Raw genomic sequence first — 19,883 nt, forward strand, 5'->3', positions numbered from 1 at the left:
TGAATAATGTCTGGTGTCACATATAGGGACTAAACAGGATAGTGGCAACCATACAGTTCTTTGTGCCACCATGCACAGTAACAGTTCTCAATGACAATACTTGCTATTTCCTTAAGAGCTAGTATTATTACCAGTTTCTGAGAATTGTAGCTTTGGTGCTTAGTGTGATACTGAAAAATTGAATTAAATTTTGGAAAAGTAGCTGGGTGTGGTGGCACATGCCTTTAATCCCAGCACTGGGGAGGCAGAGGTAGGAAAATCGCCAAGAGTTCAAGGCCACCCTGAGACTTCATAGTGAATGCCAGGTGAGCCTGGTCTAGAGAGAGACCCTACCTCAAAAAATAAAAAAATAAAAAAAAAAAAAAAAAAAGGAAGAGTAAAATCTTCCAGTGACGGTGCTCATTGAAGTCTTAAATACAAAGTCATATATCTTGATTTATTTCTTTTAGTTTCTTTCTTTAATATACTTTTAACTTGAAAATTTGTACCAATAATTATAAGCAAAGCAGCATGGGATGGCTCAGCAGTTAAGGTTCTTGCAGGTGAAGCCTTAGGACCCAGGTTCAATTTCCAATTTCCCAAGACCCACGTTAGCCAGATGCACAGTTGGCACATGTGTGGGAAGTTCATCTGCAGTGGCTAGAGGCCCTGGTGCACCCGTTCTCTCTGTGTCTCTAATAAATAAATAACATATATATTTAAAAAGCAGCATAATTGGGCTGGAGAGATGGCTTAGTGGTTAAGCACTTGCCTGTGAAACCTAAGCACCCCAGTTCAAGGCTTGATTCCCCAGGATCCACGTTAGCCAGCTACACAAGAGAGCGTGTGCATCTGGAGTTCGTGTGCAGTGGCTGGAGGCCTTGGCGTGCCCATTTTCTCTCTCTCTCTTGGCCTTTCTCTCTCTGTCTGTTTCCCTCAAATAAATAAATAAATAATGAACAAAAATAATTTTAAAAAGCAGAATAATTGATGTATCCTTTATACAGATGATACTGTGAGCCACTCCAGCATAAGTTGCACAAATCATTATCTATCATTACTTCATTTGTCAGTTATCTTAGTCCTGATAAAATACTTCATTCTGTTACCCATATTCTAATTTTGTCAGTTAACCTTGAAATGTAGATTCCCCCTCCCCCTTCCATGGTAAGGATTGATTTAATGTAGGATCAGGTATCAGATTTTGTTGGTCTATTGAACCTGATCTGTTTTCACATCATTACTTTTATGTGAGAGAGTCAATGTCTCTGTGCAGAATGTCTCAACTTGTGGCTCTAACAATCTTTCTGCCTCCTCTTCTGCAAATTTCCCTGAGCCATGTTGGGTGTGTTTTAAGTCTACTTTAGTGATGGGCTCTTAGGAGTCTCTGGATCTCTGGATTGGTGGGAGTTGAGTGTCCTCAGTGTCTATCTCCATCACCCTTGTGTTTATACCAGATTCACTGAGAAAGCAGCACTCTTGCTCATTTCCCCAGTTCCTCTGTGGTCTCAGCTGGGGCCAGGGTGAAGTGCATTGGGTTGTTTATTTCCTCCAGTCTGGCTCCCATCTGAACAAGAGAAGCAGAATCTTCAATGGAGAATGAAGTCAGCACCCGTTAAATGGGATAACCATTATTAATTTAGAGAGAATTTAAAGGTTGTGGACCCTCTTATATGCCAAGATTAGTGGGAGCTTGATATTTGGAAGCAAAATTATCTGGATATGATTCTGACTTGCTTCCCATTTCCAGATATGGTTTCCTTTCCACTGAGCAAATCTGTTAGCCAATCCAAGAGCAGATGGTTACCCACCATGGCTGTGTGCCACTATTGCACTTGTGTGAGCATCACATCAGATTGTTTACTTCTGAGTTGCTTAGACTTGGAGTTGCTTGGATGGATGTTGGCTGCTTTCTCCCAGTAGCTCATATAGTGCCTTGGAGCACTAGATGGACTAATTGTATGGGGACTGGCTCTCTTCTGGATTCCAACCCAGTCTCTCCATGGTTTTTGCTGACACTGTATAGTGCCTATAACAGTAGGGTCTTACCATTAACCCCTGGTAGGTAGTCAGGTGCTCTGACAGAGTCTGTCTTGTTTGTTTTGGGAGATCTAGTAGGTCTCTCTGACCAACAGCTCATTATAGATGTAACCTACATCTTGATACAGGGAATTACAGACCAGCACCAAAGGAAAAGAAAAAGAGAAGTAAGAGAAACAGGAGAAATTTAAGGTTAGGCTTCATCTCACCTTCTCCAGGGCCCTTTGATTCAGGTGCTCCCGTTAAGGTCCTGTTGAGGGTTCAACTTTTTTTAGTCTAACTTCTAGGATATAAGATTCTTTAATTTTTTATGTTTCATTTATTTATTCTTTACTGACAATTTCCATGATTGTAAACAATGTCCCATGGTAATTCCTTCCCTCCCTCCACGTTCCCCCTTGAAACTCCACTGTCCATCATATTCCTTCCCCTTCTCAATCAGTCTCTTTCTTACTTACTTACTTACTTATTTATTTATTTATTTATTTATTTATTTATTTATTTTTTGAGGTAGGGCTTCACTCTAGCTCAGGCTCTCCTGGATTTCACTATGTAGTCTCATGGTGGCCTCAAACTCACGGTGATCCTCCTATCTCTGCCTCCCGAGTGCTGGGATTAAAGGTGTATGCCACCATGCCCGGCCAGTCTCTTATTTTGGTGTCACCATCTTTTCCTCCTATTATGATGGTCTTGTGCACGTAGTGTCAGGCACTGTGAGGTCATGGATATCCAGGCAATTTTGTGTCTGGAGGAACACATTGTAAGGAGTCCTACCCTTCCTTTGACTCTTACATTCTTTCCACCATCTCTTCCGCAATGGACTCTGAGCCTTGGAAGGTGTGCTAGAGATATTTTAGTGCCGAGTGCTCCTCTGTCACTTCTTCTCAGCACCATGGTGCCTTCTGAGTCATCCCAAGTTCACTGCCATCTGAAAAGAAGGTTCTCTGCCAAAAGTGAGATTAGCATTAATATATGGGTATGAACATTAAGAGAAGTGCTTACTGGGCAGTTTGATAAGCATAGTATATACTTTTAGCCAGCAGCAACAGAGGTTACACTCATAGGGCTCATGACTACCCTTCCCTCCCATGGAGCAGGCCTCTAGTCAAATTAGAAGGTGGTTGTTTCCCCCATAAGACATGCCACTATTGCACCCATTGGCTCATTTGGCCTGGCTGGCCAAATATAAGGCTTGCAGTATATACTGTTGGGTATTTTCACTGGTGATTTCTCTCTCTCCCATTGAACTGCATGCAGCGTGGCTTTTTCCAGCTTTGTGTCAGCTGGTCTACATGGAGGAGGTTTTCAGCTCAGCTCCAGCAGGGTTTCTCAGTGACCTTGAAGCCCGAGTATGTGGAGTCTTCAGCAATAGGGTCTCACCATCTATTCCTGGTGGGAAACCAAGGGCCTTGGCAATGGCCTGTTATGTTTGGGGGGCATCAGGAACCTCCCTGGCCAACCACTCACTGGAAGGTATCCCTCCATGGCACTGAAAATTTTCAAGTAACAATCTATGGCTCCTGTGTCTTCCATTGTCCAAAAAAGTAGGATTCCATATGACTTATTTATATCCTTTTAGATTTTGATTAGCCTTCCCTCCACCTTTCCTTACTCAGTCTCTTCCCCTGGTCTCACTTAGGCCTTTTCACCCCCCCCCCCCCCCATTAATGTATTCTACTTACATATATACATTCCATCCTATTAGGTCACCCCTCCCTCCCTTCTATTTCCTTTATATCTACTTTCTAGCTTTCTGGCCTTTGCTACTGAGTTTTCTTCCTAATCACACAGCAGTCTAGTTATTTGTAGCTAGGATCCACATATGAGAGAGAACATGCAATGTTTGGTTTTCTGAGCCTGGTTTACCTCATGTAATATAATCCTTTCCAGATCCATCCATTTTTCTGCAAATTTCATAACTTCATTTTTCTTTACCGCTGAGTAGAACTCCGTTGTATAAATGTGCCACATCTTCATGATGCCTTCTGAGTCATCCCAAGGTTACTGCCATCTGAAGAGAGAAGGTTCTCTGGTGCAATACCGGGATATAGGATTCTATGGTACCAAGTCAAATTGGGTTCATTTTTGTGCTCCCTACCCTACCCCTTCCCCCAAGTCCTACCCTCCCTATGGTCCAAGCCTCGAGATGCCATTCAGGTATGTCAGCATCTCAGGCTGATCCAGGTTAAGGACCACAGATGAGTGAGACCAGTGACGATTGTCTTTCCGTTATTGTGTGAATTCCCTTAGAATGCATTTGGTCCAGGTTCAACCATTTTTCTACAAATTTCATTGTCATTTTTTCTTATTGCTGAGTAGAATTCCATTGTTTAGATATACCCCATCTTGGTTACCCATTCATCCAATGATGGATGCCTAGATTGATTCCAGTTCTTAGCTATGATGAATTGACAGCTATAAACATGGTTGAGCAAATATCTCTGAACTGAGATGTGGAGCTTTTAGGGTAAATGTCCAGTAAGGAAATAACATGGTCTTTGGTAACTCTATATTCATCCTTTTTAGGAGTCTCCATATTGATTTCTATAGTGGTTGTTCCAGCTTACATTCCCACCAACAGTGAACGAGTGTTCCTGTTTCTTTACATCCTTGCCAACATTTATTTTCATTTTATTTTTTTTAAATGTTTGCTGTCCTTACTGGGGTAAGGTGGAATCTCAGAGTTGTCTTAATTTGCATTTCCCTAGTGGTTAGGGATGTTGAACATTTTCTTAAGTGTGTGTTAGCCATTTGTAATTCTTCCTCTGAGATCTCCCTATTTAGTTCTCTGCCCCACTTTTGGAGTCAGGTTTTTTTTTTTTTAATATTTAGTTTTATTTATTTGAGAAAGACAATGATGCGTAGGGAGGGAGGGAGGGAAGGGGAGGGAGAGGAAGGGGGCAGGAGAGAGAGAGAGAGAATATGCATGCCAGGGTCTCCATTCACTGCAAATGAACTCCAGACACATGCACCACCTTGTGCATCTGGCTTACATGGGTCCCGGGGAGTCAAAACAAGGTCCTTTGGCTTTGTAGGCAAGTGCTTTAGACACTATGTTGTCTCTCCAGCCCAGTTGTTTGCTTTTTTGTTTAGTTTTTTGAGTTTTTTGTAGATTTTAGACACTAGGCTTCTATCAGTGGTATAGCTGGTGAAGATTTTCTCACATTTAGTGGGTAATCTATTGGCTCTGCTTATGGTATGTTTGTCTGTGCAAAAGCTTTTTTACTTCATGAGGTCCCATTGGTTGGTTGGTTGTTTAACTTCCTGGGCTACTGGGATTTTGTTCAGGAAGTCTTGTCCCAGTACCTCCTATTTGTTATTCCAGTAGTTGAAGAGTTTCAGGTCTTATATTGAGGTCTTTAATCCATTTGGACTTGATTTTTGTGTATTTTGAAATGAGTGGGTCTAATTTCCTTATTCTACATATGGTTGTCCAATTTGTCCAACACCATTTGTTGAAGATACTGTCTTTTCTCCAGTCTACATTATTGGGACCTTTGCTAAACCTTAAGCAACTGTAGTTACTTGACCTAATATCTGGGTCTTCAGTTCTGTTCCATTGGTTCCTGTTTCTGTTTATTCCAGTACCATGCTTTTTTTTTTTTTTTGTCACTATAGCTTTATAATACAGCTTTAGATTGGTATCTTGATACCTCCAGAGGTGTTTTTTTTTTTTTGGTTGTTGATTTTTTTGCTGAGGATATGCTTGGATATCTGAATATCTGAGGCCTTCTGCCATTCCATATGAATTTTGAGATCCTTTTTTCAATCTCTGTGAAGAATGATGGTAGTATTTTTTTTTAAATTTTTTCAAATTTATTTTATTTGAGAACAACAGACACAGAGAGAAAGACAGATAGAGGGAGAGAGAGAGAATGGGTGCGCCAGGGCTTCCTGCCTCTGCAAACGAACTCCAGACATGTGCACCCCCTTGTGCATCTGGCTAACGTGGGACCTGGGGAACCGAGCCTCGAACCGGGGTCCTTAGGCTTCACAGGCAAGCGCTTAGCCGCTAAGCCATCTCTCCAGCCCAGTATTTTTTATTGGTATTGCATTAAATGTGTATATTGCTGTTGGCAGAATTGCCATTTTCACAATATCAATTCTACCTATCCAGGAGCATGTGAGGTCTTTCTGTCGTCTGAAGTCCTACTCTATTTTTTTCTTGAGTGTTTTTATTATATAGGTCTTTCACATTCTTGGTTAGTGTTATTCCAATGTTTTTAATTTTTTTGTTGCCATTGAAAATGAGACAGCATCACTTATTTCTTCTCTGTATGTTTTTCCTTTCCATATAGAAAAGCTACTGATTTTTGTGCATTGATTTTGTATCCTGCAACTCTCCTGAAGGAATTTATCACTTTTAGAAGTTTTGAGATGAAAACTTTTGGATCACTTATATATAGGATCATGCCACCTGCAAATAGGGATAATTTGACTTTTTCCTTTCCAATTCGAATCTCTTTTATTTCTTCCTCCTGTCTTATTGCTTGGGCTAGTAGTCTAGTACTATGTTGAAGAGCAGTGGTGAGAGTGAGCACCCGTGTCTTGTTCCCAATCTCAGTGGAAACTCCTTGAGTTTTTCCCCTTTAAGTATTATTTGGGCTTTAGGAGCTTTATACATAACCTTTATTGTGTTGAGATATAAACCCTCTGTGCCTATTCTTTCCAATGTTTTGATCATGAAGTGGTGGTGTATTTTGCCAAAGGCCTTCTGTGCATCAATTGAAATGATCATGTGGTTCTTTTGTTTCAGTTTATTTATGTGGTATATTACGTCGATCAGTTTTCATATGCTGAACCATCCCTGGGATGAAGCCTACTTGATCAAGGTGGATAATGCTTTTGATGTGTTGTTGAATTTGGTTTGCAAGGATTTTGTTCATGATCTTTGTGTCTAAGTTCATTAGGCATGTAGGCATATCATATTCTTTCCTTATTGCATCTCTGTCTGGTTTTGGTTTTAGGGTAATGCTAGCTTCATAAAAGGAGTTGGGTCTCCAGTTATGCGGAACAGTTTGAGAAAAATTGGTATCAGTTCTTCAATGAAGGTTTGATAGACTTTGGCTGAGAAGCCATCCAGTCCTTGACTTTTCTTTTTTTTTGGGGGGGGGGTTGATTACCTTTTCAATCTCCATGGATGTGATAGGTTTGTTCAGGAGGTTAATCTGCTCTGAGTTTATTTTCGTAGGTGGTATATGTCTAGGAATTCCTCCATTTCTTCCAGATGATTCAATTTTGTGGAGTAGAGGTTTTGGAAGTATGCCCTAATGTTTCTAACAATTTCATTGATGTCTGTTATGATCCTTTTTCATTTCTGATTTTGTTAATTTGAGACTTCTCTTTTTTTTTTTTTTTTTTTTTGCTTGATCAAATTGGCCAGCTGTTTGTCAGTCGTGTATGTGTGTGTCTTGTTTCATCGATTTTTTAAAGTTATTTTCTTATTTTCCAATTCATTAATTTCTGCTCTAATCTTGATTATTTCTTTCTGGAGCTCTTTGGGTTGGATTTTTCTTGTTTTTTTTTTTTTTTTTTTTTTTCGGTGTCTTTAAGTGGACATTCAGGTTATTAATTTAGGATCTTTCTGTCTTTGTAATAAAGGCAATTTTTTCCCATTAGAACTACCTTCATTTTATCCCATAAGTTTTGGTAGGTTGTGTTTTTATTATCATTCAATTCTAGGAAATCTACAGTTTCTTTTTTCATTTCTTCTATGACCCATTCATTGTTAAAAGTGTGCTGTTTAAGTCTCCAAGAACTGGTAGAGTTCTTGATGTATCTGTTATTAATTTCTAGCTGTAAAGCATTGTGATCTGACATGATGCAGGAAATTACTTCAGTTTTCCTGACTTTATAAAGGCATGCTTTATTACCTAATATATGGTCAATTTTGGAGAAGGTTCCATGGGCTGCTGAGTAGATTTCCATTAGGTCTAGTTGATCCATGATGTTGTTTAGCTCTATTCTTTTCCTGTTGATTTTCTGCTTGGATGATCTGTCTGTTGATGATAGTGGAGTATTGAAATCTCTGACTATGATGTTGTTGGTGTTTATTTCTGTTTTATTGTTGAGTAGATTTTGTTTTAAAATTTATTTATTTATTTATTTGAGAGCGACAGACACAGAGAGAAAGACAGATAGAGGGAGAGAGAGAGAAAGGGCGCGCCAGGGCTTCCAGCCTCTGCAAACGAACTCCAGATGCGTGCGCCCCCTTGTGCATCTGGCTAACGTGGGACCTGGGGAACCGAGCCTCGAACCGGGGTCCTTAGGCTTCACAGGCAAGCACTTAACCGCTAAGCCATCTCTCCAGCCCAGATTTTGTTTTATATACTGTGATGCACCTATATTTGGTGCATATATATTTATGATTGTGATGAGTAAGAAGTGGCCCTCTTTGTCCTTTTGTCCTTTTTGACGTCTGTTTTTATCATATATTAATATAGCAACACCCCCCTTTTTTCCCTAAGGTAGGGTCTCGTTGTAGTCCAAGGTGACCTGGAATTCACTCTGTAGTTCCATGGTGGCCTTGAACTTACAGCGATCCTCCTACCTCTGCCTCCTTAGTACTGGGATTAAAGGCAAGTACCACTACGCCTGGCTCTGCTTGTTTTTTTATTTACATTTGCTTGGATTATTATTTTCCAACCTTTCACCCTGGGTGGTGTCTATCTTTAGTGGTTGCTTTCTTGAAGACAGTTTATAGGAAGGTCTCGTTTTTTGATCCACCCTGATAACCTGTGTCTTTTGATGGGTAAGTTAAGACTGTTAATATTTGAGGTTATTACTGTGAGGTTTGAATTAATTTCTGCCATGATAAGGTGTTTCATGGGGTTTGGTGTTTTCTTGTGTTTTATAGTATGTTGAGCCTGATCTATTTTTGGTTATTGTGATCATCTTCTTGTTGGCTCTTGAGATTGGTTGTTTGACTGTTCTGTGTGGAATATTCCCTCAAGTATTCTCTGTAGGTTTGGCTTTGTGTTCATGTAATTATAGAGTTGACTTTTTTTTTTTTTCATAGAAAGTTTTTCTTTCACTATCTATTATGAGAGATACTTTTGCTGGTTAGAATCGCTTGGATTAGCAGCCATAGTTTTTTAGAGTTTGAAGTGTATTCCAGCCCCTTCTTGGTTTCAGGGTTTCCATGGAGAAATCTCATGTTATTCTAATGGCAATGCCTTTGTATGTTGTGAGTTGCTTCTCTCTCGCTGCCTTTAACACTCTCTTCATTTTCATTGTTAAGAGTTTTAACTATGATGTGTCTTGGAGAGTTTCTTCTTTGGTCCTGTCTGTTTTGTGTTCTGCAGATTTCTTATATCTGGATGGGCCTCTCTTTTGAGAGAATCAGAAAAATTTGTTGAGTATGTTCACTATGTCTCTGGCCTGGATTTCTCTCCTCCTGGTATACTCATGATCTGGATATTTGGTCATTTTAGGGTATCCCACAGTTCCCTTGTATTCTGTTTGCTTTTTTTTTTTTTTCTTTTTTGAGGTAGGATTTTGCTCTAGCCCATGCTGACCTGGAATTCACGATGTAGTTTCAGGGTGGCCTTGAACTCTTCCTACCTCTGCCTCTCGAGTGCTGGGATTAAAGGCATGTGTCACCACACCTGGCTTTGCTTGATTTTTTTCATCAAATTTTTTCTGTCTTGTCTTTTCAGGTCAGAGATTCCTTCTGAGTAACTCTGTTGGTTGGGTTCTAGAGAAGTTTTTTATAATTTCTATTTGATTTTTTTGTTTTGTTATGCTATTTTGCATTGTATCCATCTTTTTTTTTTTTGTTTTTTTTGTTTTTCAAGGTAGGGTCTCACTCTAGCCCAGGCTGACCTGGAATTCATTATGGAGTCTCAGGGTGGCCTTGAACTCTTGGCGATCCTCCTATCTCTGCCTCCCGAGTGCTGGGATTAAAGGCGTGCGTCACCACGCCCAGCCTATCCATCTTTTTTGATGTACAGTTTCAATTTGAGTTCTGATTTTCTTGATGCTTCCTGGAATTCATTCTTGCATTTGATCAAGTCTTCATTAAGCTTAATCATCTGGTTGTTGAGATCTTCCATTTATTGACTTCAGGCAAGTTAAGCCTACTGTCAAAAGTTGAACCCCTTAGATGATTCTGTTCAGTGGCATTGATACAATTGATGGTTTGCTTCCAGTTCAGTGATCTTTTTGATCAGAGTCTGATTGGTTATTATGTTTTCATTTTGGGAATGAATTTGTTGATTTCTCTATGATTTCACTGGAGGCTTCCATTGTAGGACAAGGCATCCTTGATGGAGATCACTCAGTTTTCTCACTTTCGTTGGTGTTTTGCATCGATGTTTACCCATTTTAGCAAGCAAGTGCCTTTAACTGTTTTAATTTGTTCTCTTGTTGTTGGGGGTGTGTGGTCTATATATGTGTATGTGATGGTGCATTGCTCCATGGTCTCGCCTGTGCTAACATTGAATGTCTCGACCCTCCATTACTTAGCTACTTGTGTTTTCCTTGTGATGGAGTCTTACTGGTTCTAAAGCCTGCTGTTTGGGAGCCCAACTAGTTCTCTGGGCTCGACTCCCTACAGGACCACCTTTATAGGTGTGCATAGCCACCCTGATCTGTTTACATGAGTTCTGGATTTGAATTTAGGCTGTCCTCAGCCCTCATACTTAGACAGGAAATGCATTTAATTGCTGAGCCATCTTTCCAGTCTTATTTTCAGTTTTTAATTTGTTTAACAATTGAGCTGTAGTAATCACTTCAGGAAGGTTACTGTGGCCATGTGACCTACTTTTCTCATTGAGCATGGAACCTGCCTATTTTCTTAGTTACTGTCAAAGCTATATGTCCAGATTCACCTTGTCTCAGCTCTGGAATCTGCTACATTTGGCTTTCCTGATCATTTTAATTTTATTTGCAAGGGGGGGGGGAGGGAGAGAGGGAGAGAGAGAGAGAAAGAAATAAGACAGGAGAGAATGGGTGCTCCAGGCCTCTAGCTGCTGCATATTCCAGATGCATGTGCTACTGTGCAATTGGCTTTCCATGGGTACTGGGGAATCGACCCTGGGTGATCAGCATTTGCAGTCAAGCACCTTAACTGCTTCATTTCTCCAGCCCTGTCCTTGATATTTTTTTTCTTGCTTTTTAAAAAAATTTATTTGTTTGAGAACGACAGACAAGAGAGAAAGACAGATAGAGGGAGAGAGAGAGAATGGGCGCGTCAGGGCTTCCAGCCTCTGCTAACGAACTCCAGACGCGTGTGCCCCCTTGTGCATCTGGCTAACGTGGGACCTGGGGAACCGAGCCTCGAACTGGGGTCCTTAGGCTTCACAGGCAAGCGCTTAATTGCTAAGCCATCTCTCCAGCCCATGCTTGATATTTTAATGGGCAATATTATAGTTAGCTTTGTCCTGTGGGGTACACTCATTGCTACCCAGAGATCTGGGAAATATCTGGTGTGTGTATGTGTGTATGTATGTATGTATATATATATATGACTTACAATATGGGAAACTACACACATGCACAACTACATGTGCATATTCATGTGTTTTTGACATCACATATTTACTTTGATTCTTCCACCCAGTTCTTCCCCTTCTCCGCTGTATGTTAAGCTGTCCCTTCCTTAGCACAGCAGACTGACACCTGCATGTCCATTCATATGTCCCATCTTAGAATGCAAAAACAACCATAGAGCTGCTTGCCCGTGCCACTGCAAAAGTCAGACCAAGTTCAGGACTTGGTTTTCTCCCAATTATGTCTAAGATGGAATGTGTGCAGTTAAATAACTATATTCATAGGGTATTTTTGTTTGTTATTCATCCCTTACTACATTTTCGCTATAGTTTCATTTGATATGTAATTGTATGCTTTTCTTTGTACATTCATATTTTATTTACGTGTTCATATATTTTAATATATGTACTTATATTTCCCTTTAACAAATGATAACATTGTTGTATATTTACACTTTGGTATTTTTTTTCCTTAAAGTTATTTCCTGGAAATTAATTCATTGATAGTATTTAGAATCAAGAGAATGCTGGTTAATCTCTAATTTTGTTGAACCAAGAAGTAAATGCAATTTGTGTTGAGTCTGTGTTTTAAACAATATTTTCACGTACAAATCCTGGCCCAGTTGTCAAAGTGACATGCCAAGTGTTGCCTACTTATCTCTACATGTATGTCCTTGAATATCTACCTCCCTGTGTCAGTAAATTGATGAGGGCCCTTCTGCAATACTGCTCTTCAGCCCTCATGCAGCAGGAGGCAGCAGAGGGACAGTTTTCATCATTTTCTGCTTGTGGATTTGTGGTTGAACCAGAGATTCTTTTTATTAGCTAAAATAATCACTTTCCAGTTCCGCATTTTACTCTACTTGAAACCACACTTACTGATCGACCACCTTGAAATCTGTTCAGCATAGCATCACAGAAACAGCCTGAAATCCAGTGGGCATCACATGGCTGACTTTTAGGTGTTCCAGTCTATTATATTAATATTACTTTGAGGGATTAAATGAAAACAATGTCAGTGATGAAGGAAACATCTGAGTTAAGCATAAAAGGATTACATGTTAATCTTTTAGAACCTGATTTTAGATTATGTAAAGTAGTTTTAGATGCAGATTTTTTTTTTTGTGTGTGGATTCCACAGGCTTTTAGAAACTCATATTACAATGTTGTTCCTTTTTAATTCTCCACTATTGTCATTTTATTTAAAAAGATTTAGCACACAGATCTTGGTGCTGATTTTGTTGTTAAATATGGGGTGTGCAGGCCCAGTGAAGATGCTAATCCGGCCTGATGGCTAGCACGTGAGAGTAGTGGTTCACGTGGACACTTGGCGGTTTGGCTTGTTTGGTCAGGGTCCAGGAGGCATATCTTTTTACCCCTAATGGTAAAAGCAGGAAAGGTTGTGCAGTGGACAGCTAGTGTATGTGACATGGCTGGCTTATGTAGACTTTATCCGTTTTTCCACTGACACAATTGAAAATGCAAATACCCTAGTATGTTTTGACTTTTTATGTTTCCTTTACAATCTTTGTAGAGTAATTAAGAGGAGAAAACATCCAATTTGCTAGCATGTCAAATATTTAATGTTAGGAAGTTATGTGTAAGTCCTTTGATTATGTTTTTTAATTTATTTGTGGAAAGACTGCCAGGCCCTGAATCCTACCATTTCAGAGTTTATGAATTCTTAAAGACTATTCATGGTGTAATTAAAACCATAGTTGAGTTTGAAACTCTCTTTGTGGCACCAGAAGATTATAAAAAGGGTAAACGTGTCTCAGCAGGGCTTTTAGCTGTTTTGTCTGAAATACACTCATGCAAACATTCCCATCCACTATCATTGTCACACACAGTAAAGAGCACTCTAATAGCAAGTAGAGTTAAACATTTGATAGGAAATGACTCTTGTGTTCTCTTTTCCCCCAGTTGATTCGATGTCATCAGTCTCGTGGTGGAGCCTGCGGAGACAACATTCAGTCTTACACTGCCACGGTCATTAGTGCTGCTAAAGTGAGTACTCAGTCAGCTCCGGGAGCCGTGGTTGTGTGGACTAGTAATTGAGTCTCTCCTGAGCTGTGTTGAAATGGACCGTTCCCTTTTCATTCACAAACACAGAATAAATGTGAAGGAAGTGAGAGTTAGGGATTTGGAATTTAATCTTTCGAGGTTCATACTTTTGTTTTTTAATTGCAGTGGTAGTCTGGTTTGTACTTCCCCAGTTTAAAACCTGAATGTCATGTTAACAGGATTAAAGCCTGTTAACTAACTAATACCATATTTGAAAGAAGCTTTACAAAGTTTTAAGTGGTGACTTCTGGATCCTTTTTCTGTGATTGGCCTCATTCTACCTACCCTGACATCTTGTCTGTTTGTACATTTTTGAGTCTTTTTAACATCGGAAATCCCTTATGAAAACGAGTGGATCCCGGCACATTCAAAGATTCTTTCATATCTAGGGGGCTGCTCCCTTTGTGTTTGTCAAAGTGAGTTCCTTTGTGTGTGTGTGAGGGTTAATTTTGATGATGCCTGGTAAACTTTATGCTGATTATAAGGTATTCTTATAACCACTATCCTTTTGAATTGTGAAGTATACAACAAAACAATTCTAATAATAGGGATGACGGAGTGAATTTAAATGACAGCATGTAATGGAAAGCACAACTGTTCAGAAAAGAACAACAGTTTAAAGTAAACCACAGGGCAGGAATCAAAGGTCACCCTGTTTTATGTTAAATTCAAAAAATCTTGGAGATGGATCACAAATGCTTACATGATGTTCTTTAACATATGTTCTGTGTTTTGACGAGAGAGGCATTGCAAATTTTTCACTCTAAAGGGAAATAAGTCTTTACGCCTCTAGCCCTATATATTTATGTTTCAGAAATCTTTACAAAGAATGTTGTCTTTTCTCTATTGCATGTATAAAAATAATGATGGTTATTTCAACAGTGTTACCTTATCCATAATATTTAACAACAAGATTTGTTTCGTATGTGTCAGCTTCTCTTGGGCATACCTGTCTCACAAAGTAGTAGCTCATCATTAGTTACTATTCAGTAACTAGGAGTTCCTGAATGAAAGCTGACTTTTTGGTTTTTGTTGCATGTTATGTATCTGTTTCTTACAGGAAAGGGATCTACCTTGTTTCATAAGTGTTTTGTGGTGGGCATACTGGCAGGAGGTTGGAGTTGATATGATTTGAAAATGCTAAGTCTGAAGTTCCTCCCACATCTCTATCCTCACACATCTGTCTTGTGGACTGTGAGGCATATATTCAGTTCTTCCTTATCTTGGTGCTAAGAAGTTATATTTAGCTGGGTTTGGTGGCTCGCCCCTATAATAATTAGGCATTTGGGGTTCCTAAGGCAGGAGGATTGGTGCAAGTCTGAGACCAGACTAGGGTATATGGTCTAGGTGAGGCCTACAGATGAAGCCTTGTCTCATCCCCCCTCCCAATTATATTTAAGAAAAAAACCTTGAATCTAGTCAACTTTCAGTAGGCTAGTGTTCACTAATACGGTGACTAGAATTTATGTGTGTTAGGCAGGTGCTCTGCCACTGAACTATATTCCAAACTCCGCATGCTTAATTTTGAGAAACACTTTAAATTAATTAATTTTTTGAGATAGGGTATCTCTGACCTGGAATTAACTATGTAGTCTCGTGATCCTCCTATCTTGGCCTCCCCAGTGCTGGGATTCAAGGTATGTGTAGCCACACCTGGTTTTTTTGTTGTATTTTGAAGCTGGGTCTCACTCTACCCCAGGCTTACCTAGAGCTCAAATAGCTCAGGTTGGCATCAAACTCACCACAATCCTTCTACCTCAGCCTCTCTAGTGCTAGCATTAGAAAGAGTCCAATGAACTATCTTTTGCACCACAGAGAGGGTGTGTACCACCACAACTGGTGAAAACACTTAAAAAAACTTTTTTAAGCCTGGCGTGGTGGCATATGCCTTTAATCCCCACACTCAGGAGACAGAGGTAGGAGGATTGCTGTGAATTCAAGGTTAGTCTAAGACTATGTAGTGAATTTCAGGTCAGTCTGGGTAGAGCAAGACCCTAACTCAAAAAAAGAATTTTAAGCCTATTATATTTATTTATTTATTTATTTGAGAGAGAGAGCAAGCGAGCAAGAGAGACAGAGACACAGAGAGAGAGAGAGTGTGTGGGAGAGAGCGCGTGCGTGCGTGTGCAAGAGAGAACAAGCAAGCGCATGGGTATGCCAGCCATTGCAAATGAATTCTAGACACATGTATTACCTTGAGCATATGGCTTACGTGGGTCCTGGGAATTTAACTGGGGTCCTTTGGCTTTCAGGCAAGCACCTTAACTGCTAAGCCATCTCTCCAGTCCTGAAAATTACTTTCATAATTAATTATTAATTAATGTATTCATTTTCTAGTTACCATTACCTTATAGGTTATATGCCTGTTCATCTGAATATTCTTCAGGTTGTGTAATCATTATACTTTCAGGTTTATAGTTGTAAAGTTTACTTAAAAAATTCAAAACGATGGCTGGGTGGGTAGTTTAGCAGTTACAGGAACTTGCTTTTAAACGTGCCAACCCAGGTTTGATTCCCCAGTACCCCTGTGTTGCAGTCTGGTTCGCATTGCTGGTACAAATCACCCAACCCAGAGTAACTTCTGGGGAAAAAAAAAGGTTTATTTTGGTTTACAGGCTCGAGGGGAAATTCCACAATGGCAGGGGAAAACAGTGGCATGAGCAGAGGGTGGACATCACCCCCTGGCCAACATAAGGTAGGCACTAGCAACAGGAGAGTGTGCCAAACACTGGCAAAGGGAAACTGGCTGTAATACCTATAAGCCCGCCCCCAACACTACACTCCCTCCAGGAGGCGTTAATTCCCAATATCCATCAGCTGGAAACCTAGAATTCAGAACACCTAAGTTTATGGGGGACACCTGAATCAAACCACCACATTCCACTCCTGGTCCCCATAAACTGATAACCATACATGATGTAAAATGCAATGCATTCATCTAACTTTTTTTTTTTTGGTTTTCTAAGGTAGGTTCTCACTGTAGCTCAGGCTGACCTGAAACTCACTATGTATTCTCATGGTGGCCTCAAACTCTCAGCGATCCTCCTACCTTTGCCTCCTGAGTGCTGTGATTAAAGGCGTGTGCCACCACGCCCGGCCATTCATCTAACTTTTAAAGTCCCATAGTTTTTATCAATTCCGATGATGTTCATATATCCCCATAGTCCAAGATCTTTTAACTGAGCTCATAATACCAAAAAAATAACCTCAAAAAACCCATAATGGCACAGAATAAATATTCACACTGCAAAAAATGGCATTGGGCATAGCAAAGAAACATTCAACCAATACAAGATTTAAAACAACCAGGGCAAACATCAAACTCTGTAACTTCAAGTCCAACAACTCTAGCCAGTGACAAATCTCCAAGACCGATAATTCTAACCAGCAACAAGTCTCTGGCATTCCAATTCCACCCCTCCAGCTAGGCCACTCACAGACCTGGGAAACTTCATCGGGGCCGGCAGCTCCTTAGCAGTCATCTCATGGTCCCGGCATCTCCACTGGGTCTCTACTGCAACCCATGGTTCATCCTCATGGCCCCATGGGGTCTCTATGCAGGCAACCAGCAAACCCGCTTCACACTGCCCATGGCCATTTCCAAAACACAAGACCGTGCCACAAAATCAATGACCCTCTCTTTCCTGCATTTCCCATATTCCACAATACCAGGTAGGGTGCCAACCTGTTAATCCAGTGGGGAATAAAGCAGACTTTGAAGAACAGGACACTCCTTGGGCATTTAGTCCCCTTCAAAAGAGTCTACATTCTTCCTGTTGCCCCAGTGCAGGTCAGCTGGCCCAATCTCAAAGGTTGCAATCTCTCAATTGCAGCTGAATGGGCAGCAGTTCACCCAAAGATTTTTCTTTCTGTGCCATATCCCTCTGCGCACACCAGTTCATTTCTACACAAAGCAACCCTGCACAACTTCTCAGGACATGGACATAAGAGCAACTTCTCACACAAACTGCAAGCCCAGTCCAAGCAAAGCTCTTTCTCACCCTCATAAGCCAAACCTCACAGTCCATAGATCTTACTGCATTCAGGTCTTGCAGCTAAGACCAGAATAGTCCATCAAGCTGTACTTACAGCACTGCAAGGAATCTCTTAGGCCAAGATTTCAAATCTTCCCATATTCCTCTTGAAAATCAGCTCCAAAAGGCCAAAGCCACATAGTTATGTGTCTAGCAGCAAGCTGTTGCAGTCCAGTTCATGCAGCTGGTAGAAATCACCCAACCAAGAGTAGCGTCTGGGAAAAAGAAGTTTATTTTGGCTTATAGGCTCGAGGGGAAGCTCTTCAATGGCAGGGGAAAACGATGGCATGAGCAGAGGGTGGACATCACCCTCTGGCCAACATAAGGTGGACCATAGCAACAAGAGAGTGTGCGAAACACTGGCATGGGGAAACTGGCTATAACACCCATAAGCCCGCCCCCAACAATACACTCCCTCCAGGAGGCATTTATTCCCAAATATCCATCATCTGGGAACCTAGAATTCAGAGCACCTAAGTTTATGGGGGACACCTGAATCAAACCACCACACCATGTAAAGCCAGACGCACAAAGTAATTATAATCTAGGTGTGGTTTGGCCTCATTTTGAATCGAGTTCTGTGAATATCATTTCCGCTGGCTCTCATTTATGATGTTTGACTCTTCTATTAGAATTCACTTCAAAAATAGAACTAATTCTGATTCTGAGCTTGGGATAATAATAGAATTCGGGGTCAACTTAATGCAGTTTTGAGAATTGAAATAGCTTAAATTGTTTAAAAGCAGCCTATCTTAACTCTTCCATTGCACATTTCTTATTGTATCAGCCAGAAAAGGGTGAGAGTCTCTTCAGGTGGACCTCTTTGGCAAAGCTGATTGTAAAACTTGACCTTATAGTTCCAGCCATCTGTTAGCTACATCACTGAGTATCTTTGCTGCCATCTCTAGAATCAACAAATGACCCCAAGCCCAAATACCCAGATGGAATGTATAGACTTCCTTGTTTATTGGGCTTTTGACCTAGTAACACTCCAGCCCTCATTTCTTTTTCTTTCTTTTTTTAATTTTTATTTGTTTATTTGCAAGGGGAGAGAGAGAGAGACAGACAGAGAAAAGGGAGATAGAAAGAAAGAATGGGCAAACCAGGGCCTTCAGCCACTGCCAATGAACTCCAGATACATGCACCACGTTGTGCATCTGGCACCACTTATGTGCTGGGGAATCAAACCCAGGTTGTTAGGCTTTGCAAGCAAGTTCCCTAACTTTTGAGCAATCACTCCAATCCCTCATACTCATTATTCTGTCAAATCATCCTCTCTGAAAGAATAATTACTCTCTTCTTTTGCTATGGTTTCTGAGAGACTACCCACTTAGTCACACAGAAAGAATGCTAATTTTTGTTTACTTTGCAATTGTGAAGTTAAATCTGTCAATTGCATATGTCCTTAGAGCCAATTGCAGGAATTCCCCCCTCCCCCGAGTTAGGGTCTCACTCTAGCTCAAGCTGACCTGGAATTCACTAGGTAGTCTCAGAGTGGCCTCAAACTCACAGTGATCCTCCTACCTCTCTGCCTCCGCAGTGCTGGGATTAAAGGCATGTGCCACCACGCCAGGCTGACTTTTTAAATTTCAAAGTAGTGCATTCTCTTCATAACAGTTGGTCTGAATTTCCTTATAATGAACATATAAAATAATTTTCAGTTGGGCATGGTGGTGCCCACCTTTAATCCCAGCACTCAAGAGGCAGAAGTAGAAGGATTGCTGTAAATTGGAGATCAGCCTGGAACTACAGTGTGAGTTCCAGGCCAGCCTGGCCTAGAGTGAGACTGTGGAGTGAGCTTTAACCGCTAAAGCCCTTAGTGAACTTTTAAACAGGGACACCTCAGATTGTGAGGATACTGTGTCTAATTTTCATCTCCATTTAGTCATGGTAGGTTTCTCTATTCTGAGTTTGTGCTTATCTTTCACCACATTGATGTGTACATACTTACATATATGCATATATACTGGCTACCAAGATAGGGTGGAAATACAAATGCCTGTGAAGTGGTTTAGATTTTTTTCAAATAGCATGGTATCTATTACTTACAAAGACAAGTGCTCACAAATGCTATTGATTCCAATTGGACACACATTTATTCTAGAAGCAAAGGTTGTGTAAATGTAGGAAACTTTCCCACTCCTCCTGCTCCTGCTCCCTAACTGATAGTTAATCATGATAAATCCTACAGTCTTATAACTTCCTATACAAATTATAGATTTGGTGACTGTAAGGTTTAGAGTTTAGACTTTTATTTATTTTTTTTTTGGAAGTA

The 19,883-nt window shown here is 40.4% G+C and overlaps 1 protein-coding gene across 5 annotated transcripts in view; it reads left to right on the top strand.

The window, feature by feature from the left end:
* Nucleotides 1-19,883, top strand: part of Bcas3 (BCAS3 microtubule associated cell migration factor) — a 664,126-nt gene that overhangs the window by 170,999 nt on the left and 473,244 nt on the right. For all 5 annotated transcript variants that reach the window (XM_004664529.2, XM_004664531.2, XM_045159845.1 and 2 more), the window contains one exon: nucleotides 13,434-13,517. In XM_004664529.2, coding sequence (XP_004664586.1) covers nucleotides 13,434-13,517 — 84 coding nt within the window. The remainder of the gene's footprint in view (nucleotides 1-13,433; nucleotides 13,518-19,883) is intronic.

Source organism: Jaculus jaculus, chromosome 9 (genome assembly GCF_020740685.1).
Source record: "Jaculus jaculus isolate mJacJac1 chromosome 9, mJacJac1.mat.Y.cur, whole genome shotgun sequence".
Taxonomy (NCBI): domain Eukaryota; kingdom Metazoa; phylum Chordata; class Mammalia; order Rodentia; family Dipodidae; genus Jaculus; species Jaculus jaculus.